Source organism: Pavona decussata, unplaced genomic scaffold (genome assembly GCF_977016875.1).
Source record: "Pavona decussata unplaced genomic scaffold, jaPavDecu1.1 SCAFFOLD_50, whole genome shotgun sequence".
Taxonomy (NCBI): domain Eukaryota; kingdom Metazoa; phylum Cnidaria; class Anthozoa; order Scleractinia; family Agariciidae; genus Pavona; species Pavona decussata.
This window is the reverse complement of record NW_028145472.1, coordinates 1307079-1332419: the sequence shown is the minus strand read 5'-3', so window position 1 is coordinate 1332419 and position 25341 is coordinate 1307079. Positions and strand designations below refer to the sequence as shown.

The following is a 25341-nucleotide window of genomic DNA, read 5'->3' as shown; positions in this document are numbered from 1 at the left end:
CTTGTTATGTAGAGTTGTAGATTTCAATGGCGCTGAATTGTAATTTTGTCAAACTTTGATCGGTGTTCGTGCAAAAGTTCTGCTAGATCCTAAAGATTTAAAACCATAAACCTAAAGGTCAATGACTGTGCTGTCTTTTTTCAAAGTCTCAGAGGATTTGAGGCACTACCGGTCAGCTTTTTTTCTCGCTGAATTTGGATTATTTTAAACTTTTGCGTGATAGAGAAAAGTGTGTCTACTTCATCCGAGCTCAGTTCGCTCACAAACGAGCAGATGTGAAGTAATTACTATGTTTTGACTGAGGAAGAATCAATGTATTAAATTATTCTTACGCAAGCAAAAGACGATTAAAATGAAATGTAATTTCTGTGACCCAGAGTACCGGCGAAACGAAAAATCGATCCTGTGAGCAGTTTTCGTGCGGAATATGAATTGCGATGAGTCTAGCTGGGTCTGAGCTGAAATACAGCTGTTTCGACAAAAGGTCGTCCAAAAAAGGCGGAAAAGCGTACGCGACATTGCCGAAAGGTAGTCTGGGAAATACGCAATAAACTTTAATAAAAGCTCAGAATCCATATTGCCATCTCAAGTCTTCGCTGTACGCGACACGGTCGAAGCATTATGGATTCTGAGCTTTTATTGAAATTTATTGGGTATTTCCCGGACTACCTTTCGGCATTGTCGCGTACGCTTTTCCGCTTTTAATAGACAACCTTTGTCGAAACAGCTATATACATGGCCGGTAGATTCTTTCTTCGAACTGGGTGCTTAATACGGTTTTGGTTTTCTTTTCTCAATTAAGGGCTACTTTTCTTTCAAATGTTCGAGGTATCTTTCTTTTCAATGTACGTAGTCTTTATCTATAAACTACACAAAGCCTAGTTGGTAAGAGGCGGATTCAGTCCAATGAAGCTGCAATTTTTTGGTTCCTCTTGATGCCTCAGTTTGGCTATTAAATCTGACAGTAAAGAAAGACACCTTTGTTCTGAAAGTTGCAAATCATCGTGGTTTCAAATGACATCTCAAAGTTATCGTTTGTCTGCAATGTTGTCGATCGCAACGTTTTTAATGCTGTTTCTTGATTAGGCAATGCTATGCTACACAATCGTGACAAGCGATTTATCTGAGCTAGCATTTTTATTCATTTGATATGACATAAACAGTAATTTACATGTCCTTATCTTGAAAGAGATTGCCTAATAGTCGTGGATGGGTCGTAGATTACAGGTATGAAAAAGGAATGGATTAGGATAGCAAGCCAGATCCCTGTAATATTGTTATGTAACATCCTGCAGACATTCTGTAGTATGGCATTGAACTTGTCTCCTTTTCTTCCTACTTTGAATATGTTGATTCGAGCTATCACAGGGGTTAATGAAAATATGGTAATATTAACGTTACTTTCATGATGTTGTCGTTGTTTTTGTTGCTGTTAGTTAACTGAACTTTTTGTAGACATAACTTTGCCTGTTAGACTAGATCTTGTTCTGTTATGCCCAAAGGAAATTACTTTACTTGTCTGTACAGACCCATGGTCTCCTACCCGGCCCTTCCCCTACTTATCTCTACAGACACGTGGTCTCTTCCCTAACCCCCCCCCCCCCCACCCTCCTTCTCCAAAAAGTGAGTTCCGAGCATGTAAAATAGTTTTGACCATTTCCCTTAAATAAATATTCGCTCTTTGTTTTACCAATGGCAATCGTCGCGTCTTTGATTTCTGAGGCTAAAAGGAGAGCGAAAGTGAGCCAGACTAACCTGCCGAGATTTCCGAACGGTGGACGGAGATCAAGGTAAGTAGGGGTTTCCTGATGCCAGTTCCCTCGCTTCCGAGCATTTGCCTTTGAAAATTTTTTTCGATATATAGCCCCCACCCCACCCCCCGCCTGGTTGATTCCAGAGAAATTTGTTTGCCCTCACCCCATCCCCAAATTCCCATAGCCCACTCTGCTACGAGAAAAAAATATTATTCTCTCTTTTTCACTTCAAAATAAGCCTGTTGTGCAATTGGTGTGTAAATACGAACCAATTTGTACTGCTGATATGTCCCATCAGGGACTCTTTGTCCCATGCTTGTGACAGGGTGAATATTTCATCTTTTCTATTTCAATACCAAGCTTAAAATTAATCATCTTCCTTTCTTTGCCACCACGGAACGCTTTCGACATTTCTGATCGCTGCAGAATGCAACATGTGACATGAACCCAGTTTGCTCTGTGGTTAGTCATCTGTCCGATCTGAGAAGGATCACGGATTCGATTCCCGTCGGAGACTAAGATTTTCTCGTTGTCCATGATCGTTACAAGATCAAAATTTCCGGTCCATGACAAATAGAAACTGTTTTTGCTGATAACATTTGCATTTTTTAGCATAAAAATAGTTTAGTTGAACTCAACCTTGTTTGGCTGATCTCACTCCTACTCCTTTCAAGCTACACTTTTAAAAAGGGGAAGCCCATATTCAAGTAATCCGCATGATAACTATCTGGGCCGGGTTGTTCAAAAGTTGATTAACGCTTATCCTCGAGGTTGGCATTTCGTTGGTTAAAAATGTATCAGAAAACTAATTTTAAGCTGATGGCAAAGAAAAGTCTAAGTCAAAACTGAAGGACAAAAACAGTTTTCGAAAGATTAGATAAGATTACTAATTGAACTCGAATCAAACTTCACATTAATCCAGGATTAGCTTAATCGAGCTTTGGACAACTGGGCCCTGGTCTTCTTCACCACTTACAATTTTTTGGCATGTATACATCAAACGTGTGTAATTAATTCAACATTGGAAAATTAGATTATCTATTTGTTTAGTATTCACCAGACACCAGAACCCGGTTGTCTTGCTTAATTATATGCTCATATTTTAAACGCTTCCCAAAAAGCTGTTGGGTCTTATCGTTTAATTATATGCTCATATTTCAAACGCTTCCCAAAAAGCTGTTCGGTCTTATCGGTTCCTGTTTCAGAAGTGACTTCTGTAAATCGCTTCAGGTGAAGTTGTTAACTCAATACAGATCAAAAATCAACAATCCACTCGACTGAAGAAACGTTGACAAGCGAAAAGTATAAGCTGAACCAGGAAACGATAAGACCCAACAGCTTTTTAGGAAGAGTTTGAAATATGAGCATATAATTAAACAAGACAATAAAAGCACAGAATGCTCAAGTGCTCTAAATTTCTAGGTCAGTTATTTACTATTTTTATTCACTCCTTCTCAGTTATTTTTGTCATCTCTCTTTCCTTCCTTTTTCAAAGTAGGCTTAATGAATACCTATGACTTTAGTTTTTTTTGTCCTTTTGTCGGAAAAAATAACGATTTAAGTAAGCCACTGTGATTGCAAAAGCTACTGCGGGTCAGGGTAATTCTGTTCCTTTTTGTTTTTCTTTGATAAAGTGTCTGCGTTGTTGCAGGTGATAATAACGTTCAGGATCGCTTGGCGAAGATCATACAAATACTACAGCATTAACATTCACTGCGACCAAAGCACAATAAGCTCTGGCCGGTTGATTGGTCCTAACGAAATGCTAGTATGTCGGCAAGGATGCTCTGGAACTGTCGGCAGCTTGCAATTCAAGTGCACAGATTTCAGCAAAAATGAAGACTGGACAATTGGCACCAACAGTTTTCAGTACACATTTCCTATTCCCAACTCATTATCTCGCTACTATGAAGTCAGGTAAACATCTTTTTAAAACGTTTCATCCATATTACGTCAATTTGAAGCAAGGCGAATATGTCACCAATCACTGACATATCTTGACCGAGCATTTTTAGTTCTTCTTGGGGTAATACCCCCTTCCTCATCCTCCCTCCAGAACGCCGAGGGTAATAAAGTTATGGCAATGAAATACAGAGTGTAATATTACGTCTAGAAAAGCTGTTCTTGAGGTCCGCAACGATAGGTGATGTCATCACATGACTTGGAAATTACGTCACGTTTCAGTTCCAAACGGTAGCCATCTCGGATCCTCCATCTTCAATTTTATGATTTTCTCACAACTTCAAAAAGCCTCCAAGCTTAATCAATAGAAGAAAACGAACTGCTTTAATTATAAACAAACGAACTTTACCTCACGTAAGTTAATTTTGTAAAATTCAAACATGAATACCTATACCTACCTACACCCATTTCTGAAAAACATTTCTGCCGAAATATACCGCGGGTTGCCATGGTATCGTCAAAAATTCCATGGACTTTGACCCTTCGCACTAAATTGTTCATCGTTCTTGCCAAGACCACAATACAAAGCCTTCAACAAAAAAACATTTAACTTTTGACTGACTAAAACAAAAATGGAGAAACCTGGCTCTGGAAACTTTTCCAGTGATTGGCTCACTTTTAAAACCTAAGTCGTGTCGACTGTCTCTCTCGCTCATTTCTTCCCTCCTATCAATCTCTATGTCTAGCGATTTAAGAATAAAAGAAGCGACTGAGAACATACAGTAATCTAATATGTATTATAATTGATGACAGTTTCAGAGGCGGAGACTGGATTAGCCTGGTCTATTCTGGCTATGCTTCATGGGAGGTGCGGATGTACGTAAACCTGACTGTCAGGAATGACACCGGGCGTTTGAATACTTCTCCAGTAACAACTATGACACCAATTGTACGTCTGAAGTGGGGCTGTAACCACACTATTACTATTCCAGGTAAGCCGAAACTTTCTTAGCAGCTGTAAACCGCTTGCCAACATTACAACAGGTTTTTTTGTGAATAAATTATTTGCGCGGGCAAGAGTTTGAAGTGTAAACAAAAATCCGGTCATGTGATTAAGTTTTTTTTAAGAATTTATCAAACTTCACATGGAGGCAAGGTAACCAGTAATGTCTTTCATCTGAGTTCTGGCAAAAGTTTGAACTTCCTTGCCAAACTTGCTGCTATAAAGTATTGGTCACTACATGAGAGGCGCTTAATAGTCTCGCACCGGATTATATTAATTACTGGCATACATGACAGATATATATAATCCTAATCAGATGTTTATATTAAAAAAAAATCAATAAGAAACAACGTGGAATTGCGGCCTTATGAAATCATTAAAAAGTTCTTTTTCATATAGTTCAGGCGAAGAGTACCTGCATATAGCGAAAGCTAATCGAGACGGGTAGGAAAAACATAGGTTAAACCATTCCATACATTACAGGTAAATTGATAACTAAAAAGCAACTGATTCGATAGCAAATTAGACGGCAGCTTATAAACAACTAAATAATTAAATAATTAAAACAATCCAATAATAAATGTAAAGAAAGGTACTCGTAAAAAAGGGGCAATAAAAATATCAAAATTTATAGAGTACAATCATTAATTATAGGATTTCAGTTTTGAGATTAACGAATGGGCGTCAACATGATCATCCTCAACCCCGAGAAATGCAAAGATTCTTTTGTATTTGACACTTTTTGAGCATTTCAAATTTAAGGTTGGGGCAACAACCTGATAACTTGTGTCCATTTTACAAAGAGAGGAATAAATAGGATAAAACAAGCCTATTTATACTAAACCTGTAAATATTATGCACAACCGGCTCCCCTGAGGATCCAAAGATGCGCGGGAATTTGAATACACAGGTGTTGTAGGAATAGGGGGCGTTTGTGCCTGGCGGCCCCCAGTGAGAATAGTATTGAGTAATCCATAATAATTCTAGTTTTAAAACAAATTGTCTTTTGAAGGAAAAAAAAATCAAAAATGTTTAATTCCAAGCCACCTTTGGCTTGCTCTCTCTCTGGTCGATCAACTCCATTTTTGTTTTCGTGAAATTTAAGCCCGCTGTAGTAGTAAGGAGTTTTCTTTCACAAAAGCGCGTTTCTACCAAAGTTTACCTTTTATCATTAATAAGCGATATTTCACAAATAAAAGCCTTAGATGACATTAATAGGCCTGAGGCGGAAGTTTGTGTGACTTATTCAGGACCAATATAGTCCAGTCATTTTATGAAGAAAATTCGGTCAACCTGCCACTAATTGCAACAGAAGGTATTCCAACGGTTTTAGACTCAGAAATGTATCCTTAATAACATACCAAAAGTCCCAAAAAATCCCATTTGGGGAAGTTACCAAAAAACGGGATTAATTACGAAGCTCTGAGAACCGTTTTACGACGGCATGGGAACGAGGCTGACTTTGCATTTTTTATAACGCGCGTGTAAAGATCTTAAACTTAATAAAATGCAATGAAATTTCGTGTTTAAATGTTCAATTTAATGTGTTCCTAATACTTTAAGTAACAGAAGATATTGTTTTGGTGAAGAAAAGAAAAGCTGTATTAGCGAAACGCTTAATATATTGGTGAAACTTTTAATTTTGCTTTTTTGGGTAGAGTGTTGTTTTGTTTTGTTTTTGTTTTCAAGTTTACACTTGCCGAATTGATTTCGTTTATGTTAAAAAAATTAATTTAATTTAAATATGTTGAACATTATTGTGGGAAAATAAAACGTTGCGGGTTCACTAGAAATAAAACGTTGCGGGTTCACTAGAAGTCGGTCTTCAGGTCTTGCAGGAGCTGGCGCCTTCGCGGTTACACTTGTACATTTGTGAGTGTTTGTGCTTGCCTTGCACGTTTGTAATATTTCCGTCGAGAAAAATGGCTAGAAGACGTGATTCTGCAATATTCAGTTCTGGTAAGACACACTCAAGAGTACCTACAATATTCTTTAGTTCTTATGACAGTAAATTGAATTAAGTGCACTTTTCGATCAATCCTTCTTCACACTAAACATGTGTCTTCGGAAAGAGTCGACCTGTATGAATAAATAAAACATGCACAAACACCGAGATCATTACAAAGGATACAGACGCATAAAGCCGATTAATTGCGATTCTTTAGAAAAAGACATTGTACAGTTGCGGAATATTTTCAATCAGATTTATGGTGTTTATGCGGCGGAGAAACGTGCAAGAACACATCACGTGTCCAGAGTACGAGATTCTGATGTCAAATATTCTTACAAAGCATTTCCGTAAAAACAAAGTAATTTGATAAACATTTCTCAATTAAAAACTTTAGATATCAAAGCCATTAGTTAACTACAACAAGTTAGGGGTTGCAGCTGTGCTGAAAAGCGCCCAGCCACCACGTTTTATTTTCCCGTACAATTTGTGGTCAGTAATTATTTTTCCCGCGAAACTCCCAACCGGATTGAATTCCGCGGGAAATTGCATACAGACAAATATAGATAGAAAAATTGGAAAGAAGCAGTACGACTTCTTGCATAATCATGTCGTTAAACCTGTGCTAGCTAAATTGTCTGCCCCAAAAAATAAATTTCTGATTGTTTTTTTTTTTTTTTGGTTTGTTTTTTGTTTTTTTACCCAAAAGTTTTCGAAAAACATAATATTTTCTAGCATATTTCATTGAACAAAAATTGCATCGAAAACCGCGACAAGGTCTATTAAGTATGCTTGGTACATTCCAAGTTGCATCCTAATTATTTTTTAGACCATCAAGAATCCTAAAATGGATGACGAAATCACTTGCGCAATTTGCCAAAAATCACTTGATAACGTAAAAGACGTCGTAACTCTTCGTGAGAAGGGAAGGGAGGGTATTAACCGGGCAAGCACAGAGCGCTATGACATCATTCAACCTGCTACGGTCAAAAGGTACACCAAACATACCGCTGCACATACTGCCACCCAACTTACATCACCAGAGTTAAGAAACAGGAGAGTACCATTTCACAATTATCAAGTAGCCGCCGCTCTTTTGATCGCCAGACTGAAAAGTCCTTCAACTTTAAAACTGACTGTTTATTCTGTGAAACGAAAGTTGATTTCGAGGAACCTGAAAAGAGAAGACAAGGTGGTGTGTTCAGGGTGAAAAACCTCGAAACTAAAGATACTGTGTAACAATCCTGTTCCGAAAGGAAAAATGAGTGGGCCGAAGTAGTACATGTTCATGATTTGCCAGCGGCCGATGCCATTTATCATCAGGCGTGCAGCGTGAACTTCAGGACCAAAAAGCAAATCTCAATGCTATTTGCCTCAGAACATCCTGGTCTTAAGAAAAGAAAAATTGGACGAATTTTACGAAAACCCGTCAAATCAGGTGCGTACCCATGGGAGGGTTCCAGGGGTTCCGGAACCCCCCTAAACGAAACCAGCTTTTGCACGCAGTTATAGAAAAGGAGGCTGCCGATACAAAGAAAACAACGCTTTTGAGTCTACACGATGGGTCGAAAGGCATGAAGCATACGAGGTATTTTTTGACACGTTACCTTCTATCGTCAAGACACTTGAGGACATCTCCCATGGACGACTGTTCCAAAACCAGTACAGCAACACTCCATGGAACTGGAATGGTGAGAGTCGAAATAAAGCGAGTTCGCTTTTAAATGCCGTATTGAGGTTTTCCTTTCTCATCACTCAAGTTACTGCTATGAAGTACTTATTGTTCGTAAAGCCCCTGAGCATTAGGCTACAAAAACACGACATTGATGTGTACGAGGCATACCGCAAAGTTGATGACCTGAGTCGGCATCGAACCCTCTATTCCAAGGCCGACAGGAGCATCGCAGTAACGTGCGTGGGACGTGGAGGCAACGACGCCCGAAGAGTATTTCAAGAGGGCCCTTGCAATTCCCTTGCTAGATCACTTAGCTACCCAAAATTCTGGACTACTGTCTCGATCAGCTCAAAGATGCACTTCAGTTTTATCGCCTCAGGTCACCGACTTTGAACTCCTCCGTTGCGCCGAAAATAGCTGCAATCTTCACTACACAACGCGGTTAAAGCTCTGGCTAAATGCGAACATGATTTCTATCCCAACACTCACAAGTTGTTACGAATCCTCTGCACGCTAGTAACCTCTTCAGAATGCCAATCTTTTAGTACTCTACGCCGATTGTAGGCTTACTTACGGGCAACTATGTATAGTGAACGGGAGTTTTTCCTTGCTCTCATAAACATCCAGTATGACCAGGATGTTGACGTTGATGTTGTCATTGAAATTTTGCTCAAAAACACCCGCGACGCGTGTTTCTCGCTGACCTTCTGTCTACTGATTAAGAAATAACAAGATGCCCCTCTAATGGCATTACACGGAATGCTTAATGTAGCCCCAATTATTCCCCATTGTATGTTTCGCAGATGTTTAAAAAATATCCTCCCTTGGCCATTGAAATAATTGTCTGAATGGTTTTATTCAGATATATTGCGTGATACTTATCGTTGTGTTACTAGGAATCATACCAGAAATAACTATGCAATAACGTCATGACCCCGCTGAACTGGTCTGGCCTCCTCTAGCTCTAATCCCTCGCGTTGATCATTCGATCTATTTTTTGAAGCGGATTTTCTTTGCTGTGAACTCTCCCAATTTCCGCCGTTTCAACTGTCGAGTACTACCTAGAAGTTATTATTTCGATTTACTGCTTGAAAAAGGTTGGTTTTCTCTCTGAAAACGGCAGATCCGGAGTCTTAAATTCAGACATGTGGCCGCCATTGAACGAAAACAACTTTTCCAAATGATGATTTGCTTTGACGTCACACAAGTAGAGATGAGTGGGTCCCCTCCCTCGTGATAAACGCGCAGATAATGGAGTTTGATTGGGCCGCTTTTGTTCAAGACAATCAAAACAATAGATCCCTTCTGGGAGAGGGAAGAATTTAATCTAGTTTTAATGAATAAATCAAATGATGATTTGACGTCACACAGAAGTGATGAGTGGGTCCCCTCTCTCGTGATATGTGCCTGAAAAATAGATTTTGATTGGGCCGCTTCTGTTGAAGACAATCAGAACAATATATCCTTACTAGGGGAGGACAGAGTTTAATGCAGAAATTAATGTGCACATTTATGACACCGATGAAAAAAAAGATACCCGACCGAAACCTAGACACGTCATGCCCTGCGGGCATTCCGTGTAATAACAGAGCAGAACGTACTAGTTGACATGTCAAGAAATGCTTCTTCTAGTGACACGCGTATGCCTTATGAACGGCTGTATAATTGAACTTCCTTGAGTGACAGATTTCCGACGAGTTAGAAATTGAAACGTGCGTACGTACGTGTGAAATTTTCCTAGATAGTATTGCGAAAGCCTATTTTCTTTTTGTCACACATATCTTGTTTATCAGTATCATTGAAAACGAGTTGTACCTAGTAGCTGGGTACTGTTGGACGATAATGAAATGTTATAGGATTTCTTTAGTACAGACCTTTCTGAGTGAAAATTTGAAATACTGTATGGCTTTGAGCTTAATTGAGCTTACACACGTATTAAGTAAAGTTATTTACAAGGTGAAAGTTCACAGAAGTATCTGAAGTAAAATTGATGAAATTTGGATGAATTGAGTGCATTTCTGGAGATAAATAAGCAGAATAAAACCAACTTCTGTTTTTTAGCCTCGTTTCCATGTTGCACCAAATCGGGAGTTATTAGTCATTAAAATTTTGACATGTTCCCGTGCTTGGATCCTTTGGGACTTTTAGTATGTTTATCTAGTTACCATTCCTTAATGATTGGCGAAGAGAAACCTTCTGTTGCAATTAGTGGCAGGTCCAGCCACAAAATGACTGGACTAATAAGGACGTTTTCGATCATGGGTTCAAACCAGCTTAGAGTACATGGGACATGAATTTTACAACTGTATGGAAAATGTAACATATTTGGGGCGCTTGCGGCGACTGACAAGAAAGTTCAATGATCCAAAAGTTCAGGATTTCAAGTCGTGTCGCGGCAAAGCATTTAGGGACTACTTTACGGGTCGTAAAACTCAAAAGGTCAAGAACCACGGAGAACCAAAGTTGACGGTTAACGGTGATTTATTCCAACGAAAAACGACCAATAGTACAGAAAGACCAAAATGCCAAATCGACCAACTAAAAGGACCAGCTAAACGACCAAACGACTGTAAACTGAAACACAATACAACGAAACTCTACTAATTAAGTCGAAATAGATGCGCAATCAAAACTAGGTCCTAGCGACGATAATGCAGCTTTTACAATTACATAAACAATTAACTAGCATAAAGGTATCTTAAAACTAATCGAGTTTCAATCAACAGTCGTACTCTAGAATAATATTATGAACTGATTTAGAGCCAAGCGCTCTCTAACGTAAAACTTTGTGGGCGTTCCTTCCTGATAAATGTGTTTCCATCCAATTGACGCCTTTGGCGACTATGAAGCGATTAATCCCTCTTGTGGTTGATTGTACAATAATCCGTTTGAGTACATTCGCCCATAATGAAATCTAACTTAACAAAAATAAAAGATTACTTACATATCGGTCCCACTTGTTCCCATTACAAGGATTCAAGAAAAACGCAAAGCAAACTTCAATAAGCTATAGTAGGTGACTCTCTGACAAAAAGAGGCGCTACAGCCGCTTTTATATGCGCGTGGGGACGCTAAAAGGTCCGATTACAACACCAATCAAATCGAGAAAAATACGAATAAACATTACAACTAGGGACAAGTGACTATGGTCTGATAAAGAAGGCCAATCAAATAAATGGGAACTGGTTAGTGACCTTAACATGGCTCCCCTGAAATGATATATTTCACAAAACTAAATCATATTAAATTATCAGTGTTCAGAATGTTCATATCAAGGTTCAAGTGTTCACTAAAATCAAGTTCTATTTACAGTTCAGTTCAAATGCTTGTTGAGGCTCCTCGGCTGGGAATTACCCCGGATATCGTCATTCAGTTCTTACTTGACATCAACAACACTAGCTTGTGCACTGGTCGCTCCAGATACCGCACTGGATCAGTCCGCTTGGCCTTGTTGTCCAAGCAGCTGTCCGCAAGAGCTACTTGGACCTTGCGTACCTGTCCATCAGGGCTGGGGTAGACAGCGGACACACGTGCTAGCTCCCAGGCGCTTCGAGGTTGATTCTCATCCTTCACTATGACGACGTCATCAATCAGCAAATTACTCCGAGGGCGTAACTATTTCTGCCGTTGCTGTAAGGTGAGAACGAACTCCTTTCTCCGGCGAGTCCAAAACTCGTTTGCTAGATGCTGAACACGCCTTCAACGTTTTCTACAAAACATGTCTGCTGGCTGGAACGTACCTGGTGGAGCGAGAACGACCCTTGACTTCATGATAAGCAAATGGTTAGGGGTCAAGGGTCTTGGTGAATCTGGATCAGCAAGCTGGTTGACTGTGACCGGACGACTATTGACTATCGCCTCCGCTTCACACATTAGAGTCCTGAGAGACTCATCATCTAACTGCTCTCCATTATTCTGCAAAAGAGATGGCGCTCCCAAACTCCTCCCATATGGCTTGCTGCTGGAACACTCATTTTGAAGGAGAACCAATCACATTGCTCCTCCAGCAGCTTGACTTTAATCTTTTCCTGATCCATCTCTGCTAAGGCTTGGGTGAATTCCCTTCTAGCTCCTACGAAGGTTGTTCCTTGGTCGCTCCTTAGCTGACGGATGGGGACCTCGACGACTGATGAATCTCCTTAAGGCGTTGATAAATGCATCCGTCTCGAGGGAATTGGCGGTTTGAAGGTGTATGGCTCTTGATGCCATACACGTGAAGAGGACGCCGTAGCGTTTCAGCTCCTTACGGCCGTCCTTTACAATGAAGGGACCAAAATAGTCTACATCACAGTAGGTGAAGGGCGGAGTAGCTTCGAGGCGATCTTCAGGCAGGTCTGACATCCTTTGTTTCTGTACAGCTCCACGCAGTTTCTGACACTTGACACAGGACGAAATCACGCTGGCGACAACTGATTATCCGTTGATCACCCTGAACCCGTTCGATCGGATCTCATTAAGGGTCATGCCTTTGCTTGATGTCTCGTGCGCTCGTGAAAATACTTTACGATCAGCATCGTGATGTGGCTATCTCGTGGTAGGATGATAGGAAACTTTACGTCATCAGACAGGCTCGCACGTTTGAGACGACCACCCACTCACCCATCTATAAATGGATCAAGCTTGTAGAGCGAGCTAGATGCTTTCATGTTTGCCTTCCTCTCCTGGGCGAAGACTCTACTGCCAGGTTCTTTATTTTCCTGCTTTATCTTCTTTAAGGTTGCTAACTTCTCCTTGAATGCAATGTTCTGCACTGCGCGAATGATTTCGCACTCTGCGCTTTTCAAATCGCTGACCTTCAACGATCGTGTTTCTTCATTATCACTTTGTTTCTTGCGGACGCGATCTCTTAAGCTCTTCACGTAGCGTAGACACAGAGCGACTGCTCGTTTGGCACGATACCAGTTAGAGAAATGTTTTACTCTCTCCGCAAGGTTTGTCTTCTCTGAATCTGTCTGTTAAATCTGTGTGGTTGCCATGGCGACAGATTTCTTAACTTCAGGATCGTCTTGCTTCAGCTCAAGACTGGCCTGAGTATCTTCTCGGTTACCAGTTGGCCACCGGTTTTCCTTCTCCCACAGGATAGCTGGTCCAGTCATCCATCGGGAATCCAACAGTTCTTGTACTTTCATTCCTCGCGAAGCCTCGTCTGCTGGATTCAGTTTAGACTCAATGTACTTCCATTGCTCAGTGGAAGTGTTGTCCTGGATGTCTTGTACTCTGTTAACGACGAACACATGGAATCGTCTGCTCTCGTTGCTAATACAACCAAGTACCACTTGGCTGTCCGTCCAGAAATATTCTTGATCAATTTGATGTTGCAACTCCTGACGCAGCTGTTGGCTAATCCTTACTGAGCACACAGCGGCAGTCATCTCCAACCTCAGTATGGTTACTGGTTTTAGTGGCGCAACTCTAGACTTGCCCATGACAAAGTAGTAGTGAATTCTCTGGTTTTCATCAATCAGGCGCAAGTAACTGCATTGGCCTTAGGTTTCGACGCTCGAGTCCGAGAAATGGTGGAGTTCTGTTCTCACTATACGGCCAAAATTTTCTGGCTTTTAACATCTGGGGATCGAGATGCTCCGTAGTTGCAGCAACTCTGCTCCCCACTTCGTCCACCTAACCTTCACATCCTCTGGTATCGGATCATCCCATCCCACTTCAAGGCGGCACAGCTCTTGAAGGATTGACTTCCCTTCTAACAAGAGTGGAGCAACGAATCCGAGAGGATCGAATATTGAGCTCACAGTTGAAAGTATTCCTCGTCTAGTGCATGGCTTGTCTTGCAACACGATGGCGAACTGAAAACAGTCAGTCTCCACGCACCACTGGACACCGAGTGCACGCTCTAAGGGAAGCGAATCGAGGTCCAAGTCTAATGCTTTAACACCATCTGCTCGGTCTGACTCCGGTATTCTTCTAATGACTTCTTTTCTATTTGAAACAAACTTGTGGAGACGAAAACCTCCTTTGCTGCACATCTGCTTAACATTCGCAACAAGCTCTACTGGTTCATTGACTGAGGGAACGGACTTTAGACCGTCGTGAACATAGAAGTCGTTGCGAAGGAAGTTCGCAGCAGCAGGACCAAACTCATTCTCGTAGTCGTTCGCAGTTGACTTCAAAGCGAAGTTAGCGCAGCCCGGTGACAAGGTAGCTCCAAACAAGTGCACAGTCATCCTGTACTCCTGAGGATCTTTAGTGGCATCGCCATCCTCCCACTAGAGAAAGCGTAACAAATCCCTCTGATCTTCATTTACTCTGACTTGATGGAACATACCCTCTATGTCGCACATGAACGCAACGTACTCCCGGCGGAATCTCACTAGTACGCCAGTCAGGTTGTTTGTCAAGTCAGGGCCTTGAAGCAGATGCTTTTTCAATGATTCATTTTCAAATTCTGCGGCGCAGTCAAACACAACACGGATTTTGTTTGGTTTCTTTAGGTGATAGACACCACGTGCAGAATGTACCAAACACTTCGCTTCCTTTCTGGTTCGACACTGGATACATCCTCTACCTTTGGCACCTTTTCCTCGTATCCACTGTCTATCATCTTCTTCATAAATTCCACATAGTCTTCGCGGTATTTCTGGTTGTTTCTTGATTCAACCCGTCTTTTAAGCTGATTGAGGCGGCAAAGCGCTGCATCACTATTTTTGGTGGTTCAATACCTTCATTCTTCAAAGGCAGTGGGAGCTCGTAGTGCCCGTCTTCGCAATGATGGAACCCTTCCTCAGCAATTTGAAGAAACTTTCTATCTTCTTTGGATAGACCATGCCTCCGTGCGTTCTTTTGTTCGATGAAATCAAGTTCAAACATTTGACTGATCGCAGATGAATTAATTATTTCCTTTGTTTCCCCGTTGAAAACAAAAATAAGTTGACTGTCGCGTGATCCCGGAATGATTTCCCTCGCCAATGTGCGATGACAAGTCGAATTCAGGGCGTGATCTTCCAGGGGGTGTCTGACGTCGCGACAGGTCCCACGATACTCCATCCTAGCAAGGTTCGAACTGCGTAGGGCCCTTCACTCTTGCCCTGAATGACTTCCTTTGGTTTGATTGTCTTTGGACAGTTACAACCAATCAGCAGGGCGACTTCTAAACTTTCTTCATATGGCGGAATCATATCTCTAATCTTATTAGGGTGTGGCCACTTGTCGACTATCCCTGGTGTCGGATTTTGATGTCGTCTGGACGGAATACTTGGTCTATCATACGCCTTTGGTAGGTCAACTTAGGCTCGTTTGTCGAGACGCTGCACTATCAAACTTTCGACTCTTCGTACGGATAACGTCTCGCGACCAAGCATGGTGCTCAAATTCAAACTGGTTTCAACACCTTGTATGCCGAGTTCATGTTCCACTTGTGTTGTGACGAAGTTCGTGTCACTTGCATCATCCAGGAGCGCGTACAACTTGACTTCCTTGTCTGGATTATCCTTATGGAACAGCACAACTTGAACTATTCGACAGTTAGTTATGATACTAGCGGAGTCTGCGACCGAGTTGTGCGCTACGCTTTTAGCGTTAGAGTTTGCGGACTCTCTTACGACCGGTTGGCTTCCACTTGGCGTTTCCCTGCTACTAGAGGCTTCCTGAGAAGCTTGCGGCCTGGAGTCGGACTGTGGATTGTCGCTTGACATAGGTCTCCCGCGATGCATGAGTGTGTGATGACGTTCTCCGCATTCTTAACAGATGAATCTGTTTGGACAGCCCGCTGACAAGTGACCCTTCTTAAAACTGCCGTAACAGAGACCCTTGTTGCGAATAGTTTCATCGCGTTCCTTTACGGAACTCTTTAAAAACTTGCTGCACTTGGTGAGAGCGTGCTGACCATTACACATGGGGAAGGACGACTGCTCTGATTGATTGATCGGCGACTTTGAAGACGTGGCCGGGCTGTGACTTGGTGTACTCCGACTTGGCGCGTTGCGACTGCGAGTGGTTGATGTGGCGAACGAACTTGCGCTTGGCCTGTTGCTACCCCTGTTGTTCGGTCTGAAAATCCGTCCCGACCTGGACTGGTATCCTCCTACGGTCTTCCTTTTCTCCCTCTTTAGCGCATCCGGAGAGAAAATGGGATCATTTGCCAGCTCTGATTCCCCTCTGACGAACTTCACAAAGTCGCTGAAGGTAACGATTTTCTTCAATTTTTTCTGAGTTTCATGGGCGTGTCGGCACCACTTCACACCAGAGTAGGAAGGCAGTTTGGCGCTGATCTGAATGAGGGTTTGAGTTGAATCGAGGTCCCCCATGGACAGCATCGTTTTCATTGCTTCTTCACAACGAACGAGGAAATCTGAAAAGGCCTGAATAGCACCGCTGTCTCCATCATTGATTTGTGGCCAGCTTCTGAGACTTAGACTTATAGGCCTCGGCTACATGGACAGGGTTTCCAAAGCGGTGGTCTAGCAACTTGCGGGCTTCTTTGTAAGCACTATCGGAGCTCATGGCTAAGAAGCCTTTCACCACGTCATTCGCTTTGCCTTTGGTGTACTTGTCTAAGAAGAAGAGTCTATCTCTGTCCAGAGGTACATTAGTGGAGATAATAGCATCAAAGGCGGTCACGAAGGCTGGATGCTCGAATGGATCTCCAGAGAACGTAGGCGCCTCTTTTACAGGAAGGTGGCTAACCTTCTGCTAATTGATAATTAACGAGCTTAACTCTGTTTGCTTTGCTTGAAGGTTTACGATCTCCTGAAGAGCTGTGTTTATTTCATGACTTTGGCTTTGCGGTGCGATTGCAGGCTCGACTTTCAAAGGTTTGGGAGGACAAACAGGAGAACTGCTTGAAACAAACGGAGAAGCATACGGATTAACGGAAAAGCTCCTTTCTTGTTTGATGTTTTCCGAGTTTAACTCTGACTCCATTTCCTTCTTTACACTAGTCTCCTCTTTATCGCTCGGCAGTTTTTCGTCTTCGAGAATTTTTTTTATTGCCGATTCCTCCGCGTTTGCAATTGCTAGATCCCTTTCGAGTTGTAATCGCCTCAGCTCCTTTTCCTTTTCCAGAAATTCGATTTCGGCCTGTAACTTTGCCGATATTGCCGCCGCCTCAACCAAAGACTAAGGTGTTTTGTGGACAAGGAACTTATTCTGGACCCGTCAGACAATCTGGACTTCCTACTGTGACTTGACTTCACAGATCGCGTGGGTACAGGTTTTCTTTCCAGTGCCTGGATGCGTTCAGAGACTCTAATCCTGCACTTAAAATACTCTCGATCGCGCGTGTCAAACCATCGATACGAAACCTCCCTTTCTAGTTCCGATTCCAAAAAATTATCGTACTCTCTATGAGCGTCAGTGAATGCATCTTTCAATTAATCCAAGTGATCCCTTTCTGTTTCTTATTGCTCTATTTCGGTCTCAGGCAAGTCACGAACGGCGTTAATAATTTCAATCTAGGCGGAATTCCGATTAACAAATTTTAGTTCCAGCTGATACGCCTTCCCCTTTTCGAACATTTTCTTTTTTCAACCTGAGCTTTTAGATTTTACGAAGGCGCCTGGCTTGATGCCTGCTATGCTTTTCGGCGGCGGATGTGTTTGTTTTGACGCGTCGATATCCGGATCAGATGACGTTTGGTTACGGAAGAATGCAATGCTATCCGGTGCACTCATTTTTTATCCTAAAAACAAAGTTCCAAAAATTCAAAACAAAGTTCAAGGGCTGTTGATAACCATTGGCGGAATGTTGCCACGATGTTTTTCTCGGACAAAGATTTTTTACTGTGGCGCTTGCGGCGACTGACAAGAAAGTTCAATGATCCAAAAGTTCAAGATTTCAAATCGTGTCGCGGCGAAGCATTTAGGGACTACTTTACGGGTAGTAAAACTCAAAAGGTCAAAAACCACGGACAACCTAAGTTAACGGTTAACGGTGATTTATTCCAACGAAAAACGACCAATAGTACAGAAAGACCAAAATGCCAAATCGACCAACTAAAACGACCAGCTAAACGACCAAACGACCAAACGACCGTAAAGTGAAATACAATACAACGAAACTCTACTAATTAAGTCGAAATAGATGCGCAATCAAAACTAGGTCCTAGCGACGAAAAATGCAGCTTTTACAATTACATAAACAATTAGGAGCGGCTGCCTGTAAGAATCGAGAACTGCATTTCAGCGACCCCTTGGTCGAATTTCTGATATTTCGCCTGAAGATACCCTTGGATTTACTATTTTCGAAAATCATATTTTAAAGTTCCAAGGTATTTTTTTTTTTTTTTGAGAAAATTTGCGAGAGTTTGAAATGCGGCCTAGGTGCGGTCACGGGCCGATGAAAACCGCGAAAATTTAGGTCAAAGGACGAAGCCCCGTTTACGGTGTAAAATAACCCAATGAACTTGAAACTTTACACAAACCTAGACCAACCATCTCACAAGAACATTAATACAATAAACATTCCAAACTCGCTGGCTGCTTTCTAAAGCATGCAGATTTGTGTACGCTACTCAAAATGGCCTCGAAACTAATGCCTATTTTCATTAAAATAAAAGTGTTTCTGGTATGTCATTTTCTCTTAATTTAATCTCATATCTCGAAAGACGAAGAAAAGAACTTTATTTGTTCCAAGTTTCAAGCTCTGATTCAAACTCTTTCCCACTCAAGTAAGATCGAATATGCGTGCGATACTTGCAGCTCGCAATTCACGTCACGAATTATGAGATCAGAACCAATTCACAAACACTTGGGTAAGCGAAATCTGCGAGCCAGCGAGCCATGCGAGCCACCGTGCGAGCCATGCGAGTCACGCGTGTCATGCGAGTCATGCGAGTCATGCGAGCCACAGTGCAAATGTTAAGAATTTTTATTTGTTTTATTTACATTCGCATGAGTAAATTTTGGACTTTTTGTTTTTTTTGTCTTTGTTTTTCTTCGTTCTTGTTATAATTTTGGGGAGAATTTTGCCTATTCAAAATCGCCCAAGATGCGTAAAAAAATAAAAACAATACGCAAAAATTTATTAAGGTTCAAGACTTCAGAAAAAAAAATCCGAGAAAAACATACGGCTGCACCGATACCCAAATGAATTGACGGCTTGATTTCTTTGGGTTTAAGATCTTGCCCCAATTTCTTGCTCACGAGAACTGGCAAAGTTTTCATGGGCAAGATTTTGGGGCAAGATCTTAAACCCAAAGAAATCAAGCCGTCAACTGTGAATAAGCAGTGTGTTGTTTACCGTTTTTCATGTGATCTGTGCGATCCAGATTATGTCGGCTGCACAGCCCGACAACTTCATCAACGCATTGCTGAGCACAAAAATTCGGCAATAGGTAGACATTTCTTAGAAGCTCACGGTAACAGTAACCTTTTGAAAGAAAACCAATTTAGAGTCTTAAGAAAAGTGCCAGGGCAAATTTGATTGTTTAGTTTTATAAAACTATGTACTTTTCTTTACATTACAGCACAAGTATTTCAAGAATAACAATTGTCTCTTAAGTATTTTGAATCTTTTTTTTTTTTGTCAGTTAATGCGTCTTTTTCGAAAAGATTTCGAGATGAATGTTCTACATTCTATTCAAAAGCCAAGCTTTACAAAGGAATTCGAACGTATGTTTACTTCTTTCTCGGAAATAATAGTCACGCGTGACATGGATTGACTGTAACAAACGAGCACGACCATGGAAGGCGGCGGGGCCAGTGTTCATAGTAAGTTCATGCACATTCTAGTTCACGAATTTGTTAGTTCAAGGAAATATATTATCTCGTACCTTGTATTTTTTGCCTCATTTCGTTTCTTCGAGGAATAAAAGTTAGTCAATTCACGGAACCAATGTCCGCCAGAATACGGAACTGCATCGAGTGTTGTCACCGATGACTGACCTATCCTAAGCAAGTAAGCTTTAGAGACTAAACTTTTTTATATTGGCTTTAATCCTTATTTGACCCACAAAATGACCTGTGATATTGAAAAAAAAAAATAACAATAATAAAAAAAGGGAAAAAAATAGACCCCGACACCCTGGAACTTCATTCAAGAACTATAAAAAAAACAAGAAAAGAACAGCACTTCGATCTCCGTGTGTTGGCGTCAAGAATGGCGAGTAAATCGCGCCATTTTAACAGGTTTGGTCTTTAGTGAATCCGAGTTATCAGAACTCTGTCGGTTGGCTGACTGCTGCATGTGGTTGTCCTTAATTTCCCTTAGACAAGTCTTTCTTCAAAACTCGCCACTAGAGTGGCAGAGGCTGGTTTCGAGATAGCATTTGACCCACCAGCTGACGGCAAATGCTTCTGTTACGCTGCTTCTTTTCAAACTGGATTTAGTGCGACAATATTGACTTCGCTCATCTTTGAGTACTCATTTATCATACCTTACAAGATTGGAATGACACTGACAATCAGTCCTGGCGTGTCAATTTACAAAAAACTGAAATATGATGGTTTGCGTTGTCCCACTGTAAGAATTAAATATTGCCATGTTATTCATCTTGTTCCGATGCTCTTGTTCTTGTTATTATGTGAATGTAAATACAACAAATAAAAATTCTTAACATTTATACCGTGGCTCGCATGACTCGCCTGACTCGCATGGCTCGCATGGCTCGCATGGCTCACATGGCTCGCACGGCTCGCACGGCTCGCATGGCTCACACCTTGGCTCGCATGGCTCGCTGACTCGCAGATTTTTATCACTCCAAACACTTGACATCTGGAGCCCGTGAATGTTTCCAAACATCACATATTGGGCCCTAAAAATAATCAGACTCACTGAAGACAGCCATTCAATGTTTTTCGATCCCAGATTTCTTTCCTATTCTGCTCTAAAATAATATAGTTTATATTCCGGTCAATTAGCCTACGAAACATGTGCAACAAATTTGCATACCATTTCGATGTCGCAGGAAAAAGTAGTGCAAATCAAACTTTACAGCTCCTTTATCTTCTTAAATGAAGTGGTCGATCAGTAAAATGGAGAAAAACGTGTGATTTTGTTTCTGCCGTGTTGTTTTGAGTGTTCGTTTTTAGCAGCGACGGCTCAAATCAATAAGCCAGTGTGACAAAACAACTGTCACTCTATATTTACTTCGTTGACTTGGGTAATGCGCACGTGATCCTGGCCAGGCACTTGCTGTTCAGGGCGCTTTTAGAAAAGTACTGCTTGTGGGCCAAGCTAAGACTACCCTGGTGATGATGACCTTGTTAAGCTTAAAGACTGTAGAAGAGATCTGAGAGCCCACCTTTCAAGCTTTGTTTTTTTTTCGCGAAAAAACTTGACGTTCAAGTATAAGTGTCAGTTTTTGTTTTTTTGACTTACAGTAACGCAGATCCTCGAACGTCGATTTTTTGCAAAAAAAAAAAAAAAAAAATCTATTCATAACCTCCATCTCCACAATTAGAAATATAAAATTTGTAACTTTGAGGGTATCAGAGTAGTAAATTCCCAACCGACCAACCCGACCTCCCCCACCCCCATTCCCATCCCCCCTGGCGATAAGCGTCAATTGTGGTTATTGTTTACTTTCTTAAACCGGTTTTCTCGTTGTTCCTGTCAGTTTCTTTCAATTTGCGAGAAGATACGAATCTTGCCAGCGTTGGTCTGTCTGATGATGGCCACGAAAACTGACTTATTACTAGCGCAAGCGGGTGAGGGCTGTAACTACCATATTACTAGCACATGCGTGTTAGGACCGTATTTCGCCTATACATTTTCCAATTTCAGATTTCCTGTTATTATTTTTTCACGGAGTTGAAAAAAAAACTGGCAGGAGCAGCCAGAAAACGATTTAGGAAAGTAAACAATAACCACAATATTATTGACGCTTATAGCTAGGGAAGAGGGGGTAGGTCGGTGGGGAATTCACTTCTATGCTCTCAAATATACAGATTTCATATTTTTAATTGTGAGGATGGTGGTTACGGGTGTTTTTTGTTTTTTTGTTTTTCCGCGAAAAAAATCGACGTTCCAGGGTTTGTATAACTGTTAGTTAAAAAATGAAATGACAATAATACTTGAATTTTTTTCGCGAAAAAAAAAAAACAACAACAACAACCAAAGCTGGCAAGATGGGCTCTCGCATCTCTTGTACAGTCTTTTAGCTTGACAAGGTTTTCATCACCAGGGTAGTCGTAGCTTGGCCCACAAGCAGTAATTTTCACTATTTACAGTTTCTAAAAGCTAAGCGCCCTATACGCGCAGGATTCCATACCGAAATGCCTGGATCGCGTGCGCGTTACTCACATCAGCGAAGTGACTATCGAGTGACAGTTGTTCAGTGTCACACTGGCTTATTGATTTGAGCCGTCGCTGCTAAAAACGAACACTCAAAACAACACGGCAGGAACAAAATCACACGTTTTTCTCCATTTTACTGATCGACCACTTCATTTAAGAAGATAAAGGAGCTGTAAAGTTTGATTTGCACTACTTTTTCCTGCGACATCGAAATGGTATGCAAATTTGTTGCACATGTTTCGTAGGCTAATTGACCGGAATATAAACTATATTATTTTAGAGCAGAATAGGAAAGAAATCTGGGATCGAAAAATATTGAATGGCTGTCTTCAGTGAGTCTGATTATTTTTAGGGCCCAATATGTGATGTTTGGAAATATTTACGGGCTCCAGATGTCAAGTGTTTGTGAATTGGTTCTGATCTCATAATTCGTGACGTGAATTGCGAGCTGCAAGTATCGCACGCATATTCGATCTTACTTGAGTGGGAAAGAGTTTGAATCAGAGCTTGAAACTTGGAACAAATAAAGTTCTTTTCTTCGTCTTTCGAGATATGAGATTAAATTAAGAGAAAATGACATACCAGAAACACTTTTATTTTAATGAAAATAGGCATTAGTTTCGAGGCCATTTTGAGTAGCGTACACAAATCTGCATGCTTTAGAAAGCAGCCAGCGAGTTTGGAATGTTTATTGTATTAATGTTCTTGTGAGATGGTTGGTCTAGGTTTGCGTAAAGTTTCAAGTTCATTGGGTTATTTTACACCGTAAACGGGGCTTCGTCCTTTGACCTAAATTTTCGCGGTTTTCATCGGCCCGTGACCGCACCTAGGCCGCATTTCAAACTCTCGCAATTTTCTCAAAAAAGGAAATACCTTGGAACTTTAAAATATGATTTTCGAAAATAGTAAATCCAAGGGTATCTTCAGACGAAATATCAGAAATTCGACCAAGGGGTCGCTGAAGTGCAGTTCTCGATTCTTACTTGTATCCGCTCTTAACTGGTCTCAACTAGCATAAAGGTATCTTAAAACTAATCGAGTTTCAATCAACAGTCGTACTCTAGAATAATATTATGAACTGATTTAGAGCCAAGCGCTCTCTAACGTAAAACTTTGTGGGCGTTCTTTCCTGATAAATGTGTTTCCATCCAATTGACGCCTTTGGCGACTATGAAGCGATTAATGCCTCTTGTGGTTGATTGTACAATAATCCGTTTGCGTGCATTCGCCCATAATGAAATCTAATTTATATCGGTCCCACTTGTGCCAATTGCAAGGATTCAAGAAAAACGCAAAGCAAACTTCAATAGGCTATAGTAGGTGACTCTCTGACAAAAAGAGGCGCTACAGCCGCTTTTATATGCGCGTGGGGACGCTTAAAGGTCCGATTACAAGACCAATCAAATCGAGAAAAATACAAATAAACATTGCAACTAGGGACAAGTAACTATGGTCTGAAAAAGAAGGCCAATCAAATAAATGGGAACTGGTTAGTGTCCTTAACAATATTTGACTGGCATTTTAGTTTAGACAGGAACGTTAACCCTCGATTCCATTGTTGATTTTGTTCATTGTTTAGTGACTGACGCCGACAATGACGAGGTACGTTGCCGTTGGGCAAGGGGATCCAGTGAGTGTGGTGAGATCTGCGGAGACAGTGGATTGCGCTACGGCGGGATGCAAAACGTACGGTCAACTTTCTCTCTAGATTTTTTCTTACCAAAAAGGTCTCTTAGATGGGCGCTACCTATTACATATGTAATAGGGAGGTTAGAAACATTGGGGGTGGAACAGGTGGGGGAGTAATGATAATTCAAAGGGCAGCGAAAGTGTTTGTTTTCGCCTTCTTAAACGTAAATTGAACCGAGCGTTAAAATATGTTTTTTTAACTGCTGTTAGGTATAGTAGTACTAGTACATTCAGGATCTTTTCTTTTACATCTACCAGAATTTATGAGAAAGTGGTCGGTCAAAAATTGAGCACTTTTCTTGAAACGTCATTTGCAGATTGTCTTGAACTTTGAGTTCAATCGTTCAAACGATCTATGTCATAGAGTCCCCTCTTCCCGTCCTCGTAAGACCTGGTAGTACCCTCCAGAGGGTCCAAAAATGTCCGGACTGAATAATGAAACTGGACGAACTGTTCTTAAGCCCCCCTTGTTGCAGATATGATGTCTTGTCTTCAAAAAAATAAACAATTTACATAAAGCAGTTCCAATTATCACGACACCCAGGTTTCTTATTTGTTAGTAACTACGTAACTACTTTCACACAATAGCGTGAGTGCAGGATCACTTACAGTGCCACTGACAACACTGGATTTTACGGGGTCGCTGCTATGATTGAAGATTATGCCAAACCTACTGACACACAGCCCTTGAGCAGTATACCGCTACAGTTCTTAGTGTACGTTTTTAATTCGAATGAAACATGCGATGAACGCCCTGACTTCATGGAAGAGACCCGTGTGAAGGGATCTTGCATTGGCATTCCTCCTGGGGGAACGTACTTTGATAGAATCATCGTACGAGCCGGCGGGCCATCAAAAAGGTATTTAATTACATACGTTTGCTTTGAAGGTTGGTTCACAGTGAAAAGCTTGGAACTAAATAATATAAAAGGGGAAGTATCATGGGGTTTTTGACCTCTTTTGTTAAATATGGTGAAATAGGACCTTCACTTTGCTACAAAATAATTATAGAACAACGAGAGGAGAGAAATCAACTTAATTCTTGACAGGAACAACTCGTACTCTGTTCTAGCGCATTTTGGAAACAAAAATACGAAAACTTGAAAAACATTAGCCTAACATTTTTCAAGTTTCAATCCATTCCGACCTACTCTGTCTATGGCCAGAGGCACCAATCGACAGT

At 41.2% G+C, this 25341-nt stretch overlaps 1 protein-coding gene across 6 annotated transcripts in view; it reads left to right on the top strand.

Annotated features, from left to right (window-relative positions):
• The first annotated feature begins 3387 nt into the window (after positions 1 to 3387).
• Positions 3388 to 25341, top strand: part of LOC146481449 (uncharacterized) — a 77357-nt gene continuing 55403 nt past the window's right edge. For 4 of the 6 annotated variants that reach the window (XM_085108545.1, XM_085108543.1, XM_085108542.1 and 1 more), the window contains exons 1-4: positions 3389 to 3671; positions 4470 to 4648; positions 24049 to 24155; positions 24747 to 25018. In XM_085108545.1, the coding sequence (XP_084964671.1) occupies positions 3517 to 3671; positions 4470 to 4648; positions 24049 to 24155; positions 24747 to 25018 (713 nt within the window). In that variant the 5' untranslated portion in view covers positions 3389 to 3516. Of the gene's footprint in view, positions 3672 to 4469; positions 4649 to 24048; positions 24156 to 24746; positions 25019 to 25341 lie in introns of all 6 variants that reach the window. The other 2 variants (XR_014864482.1, XM_085108544.1) reach the window with 2 other exon arrangements.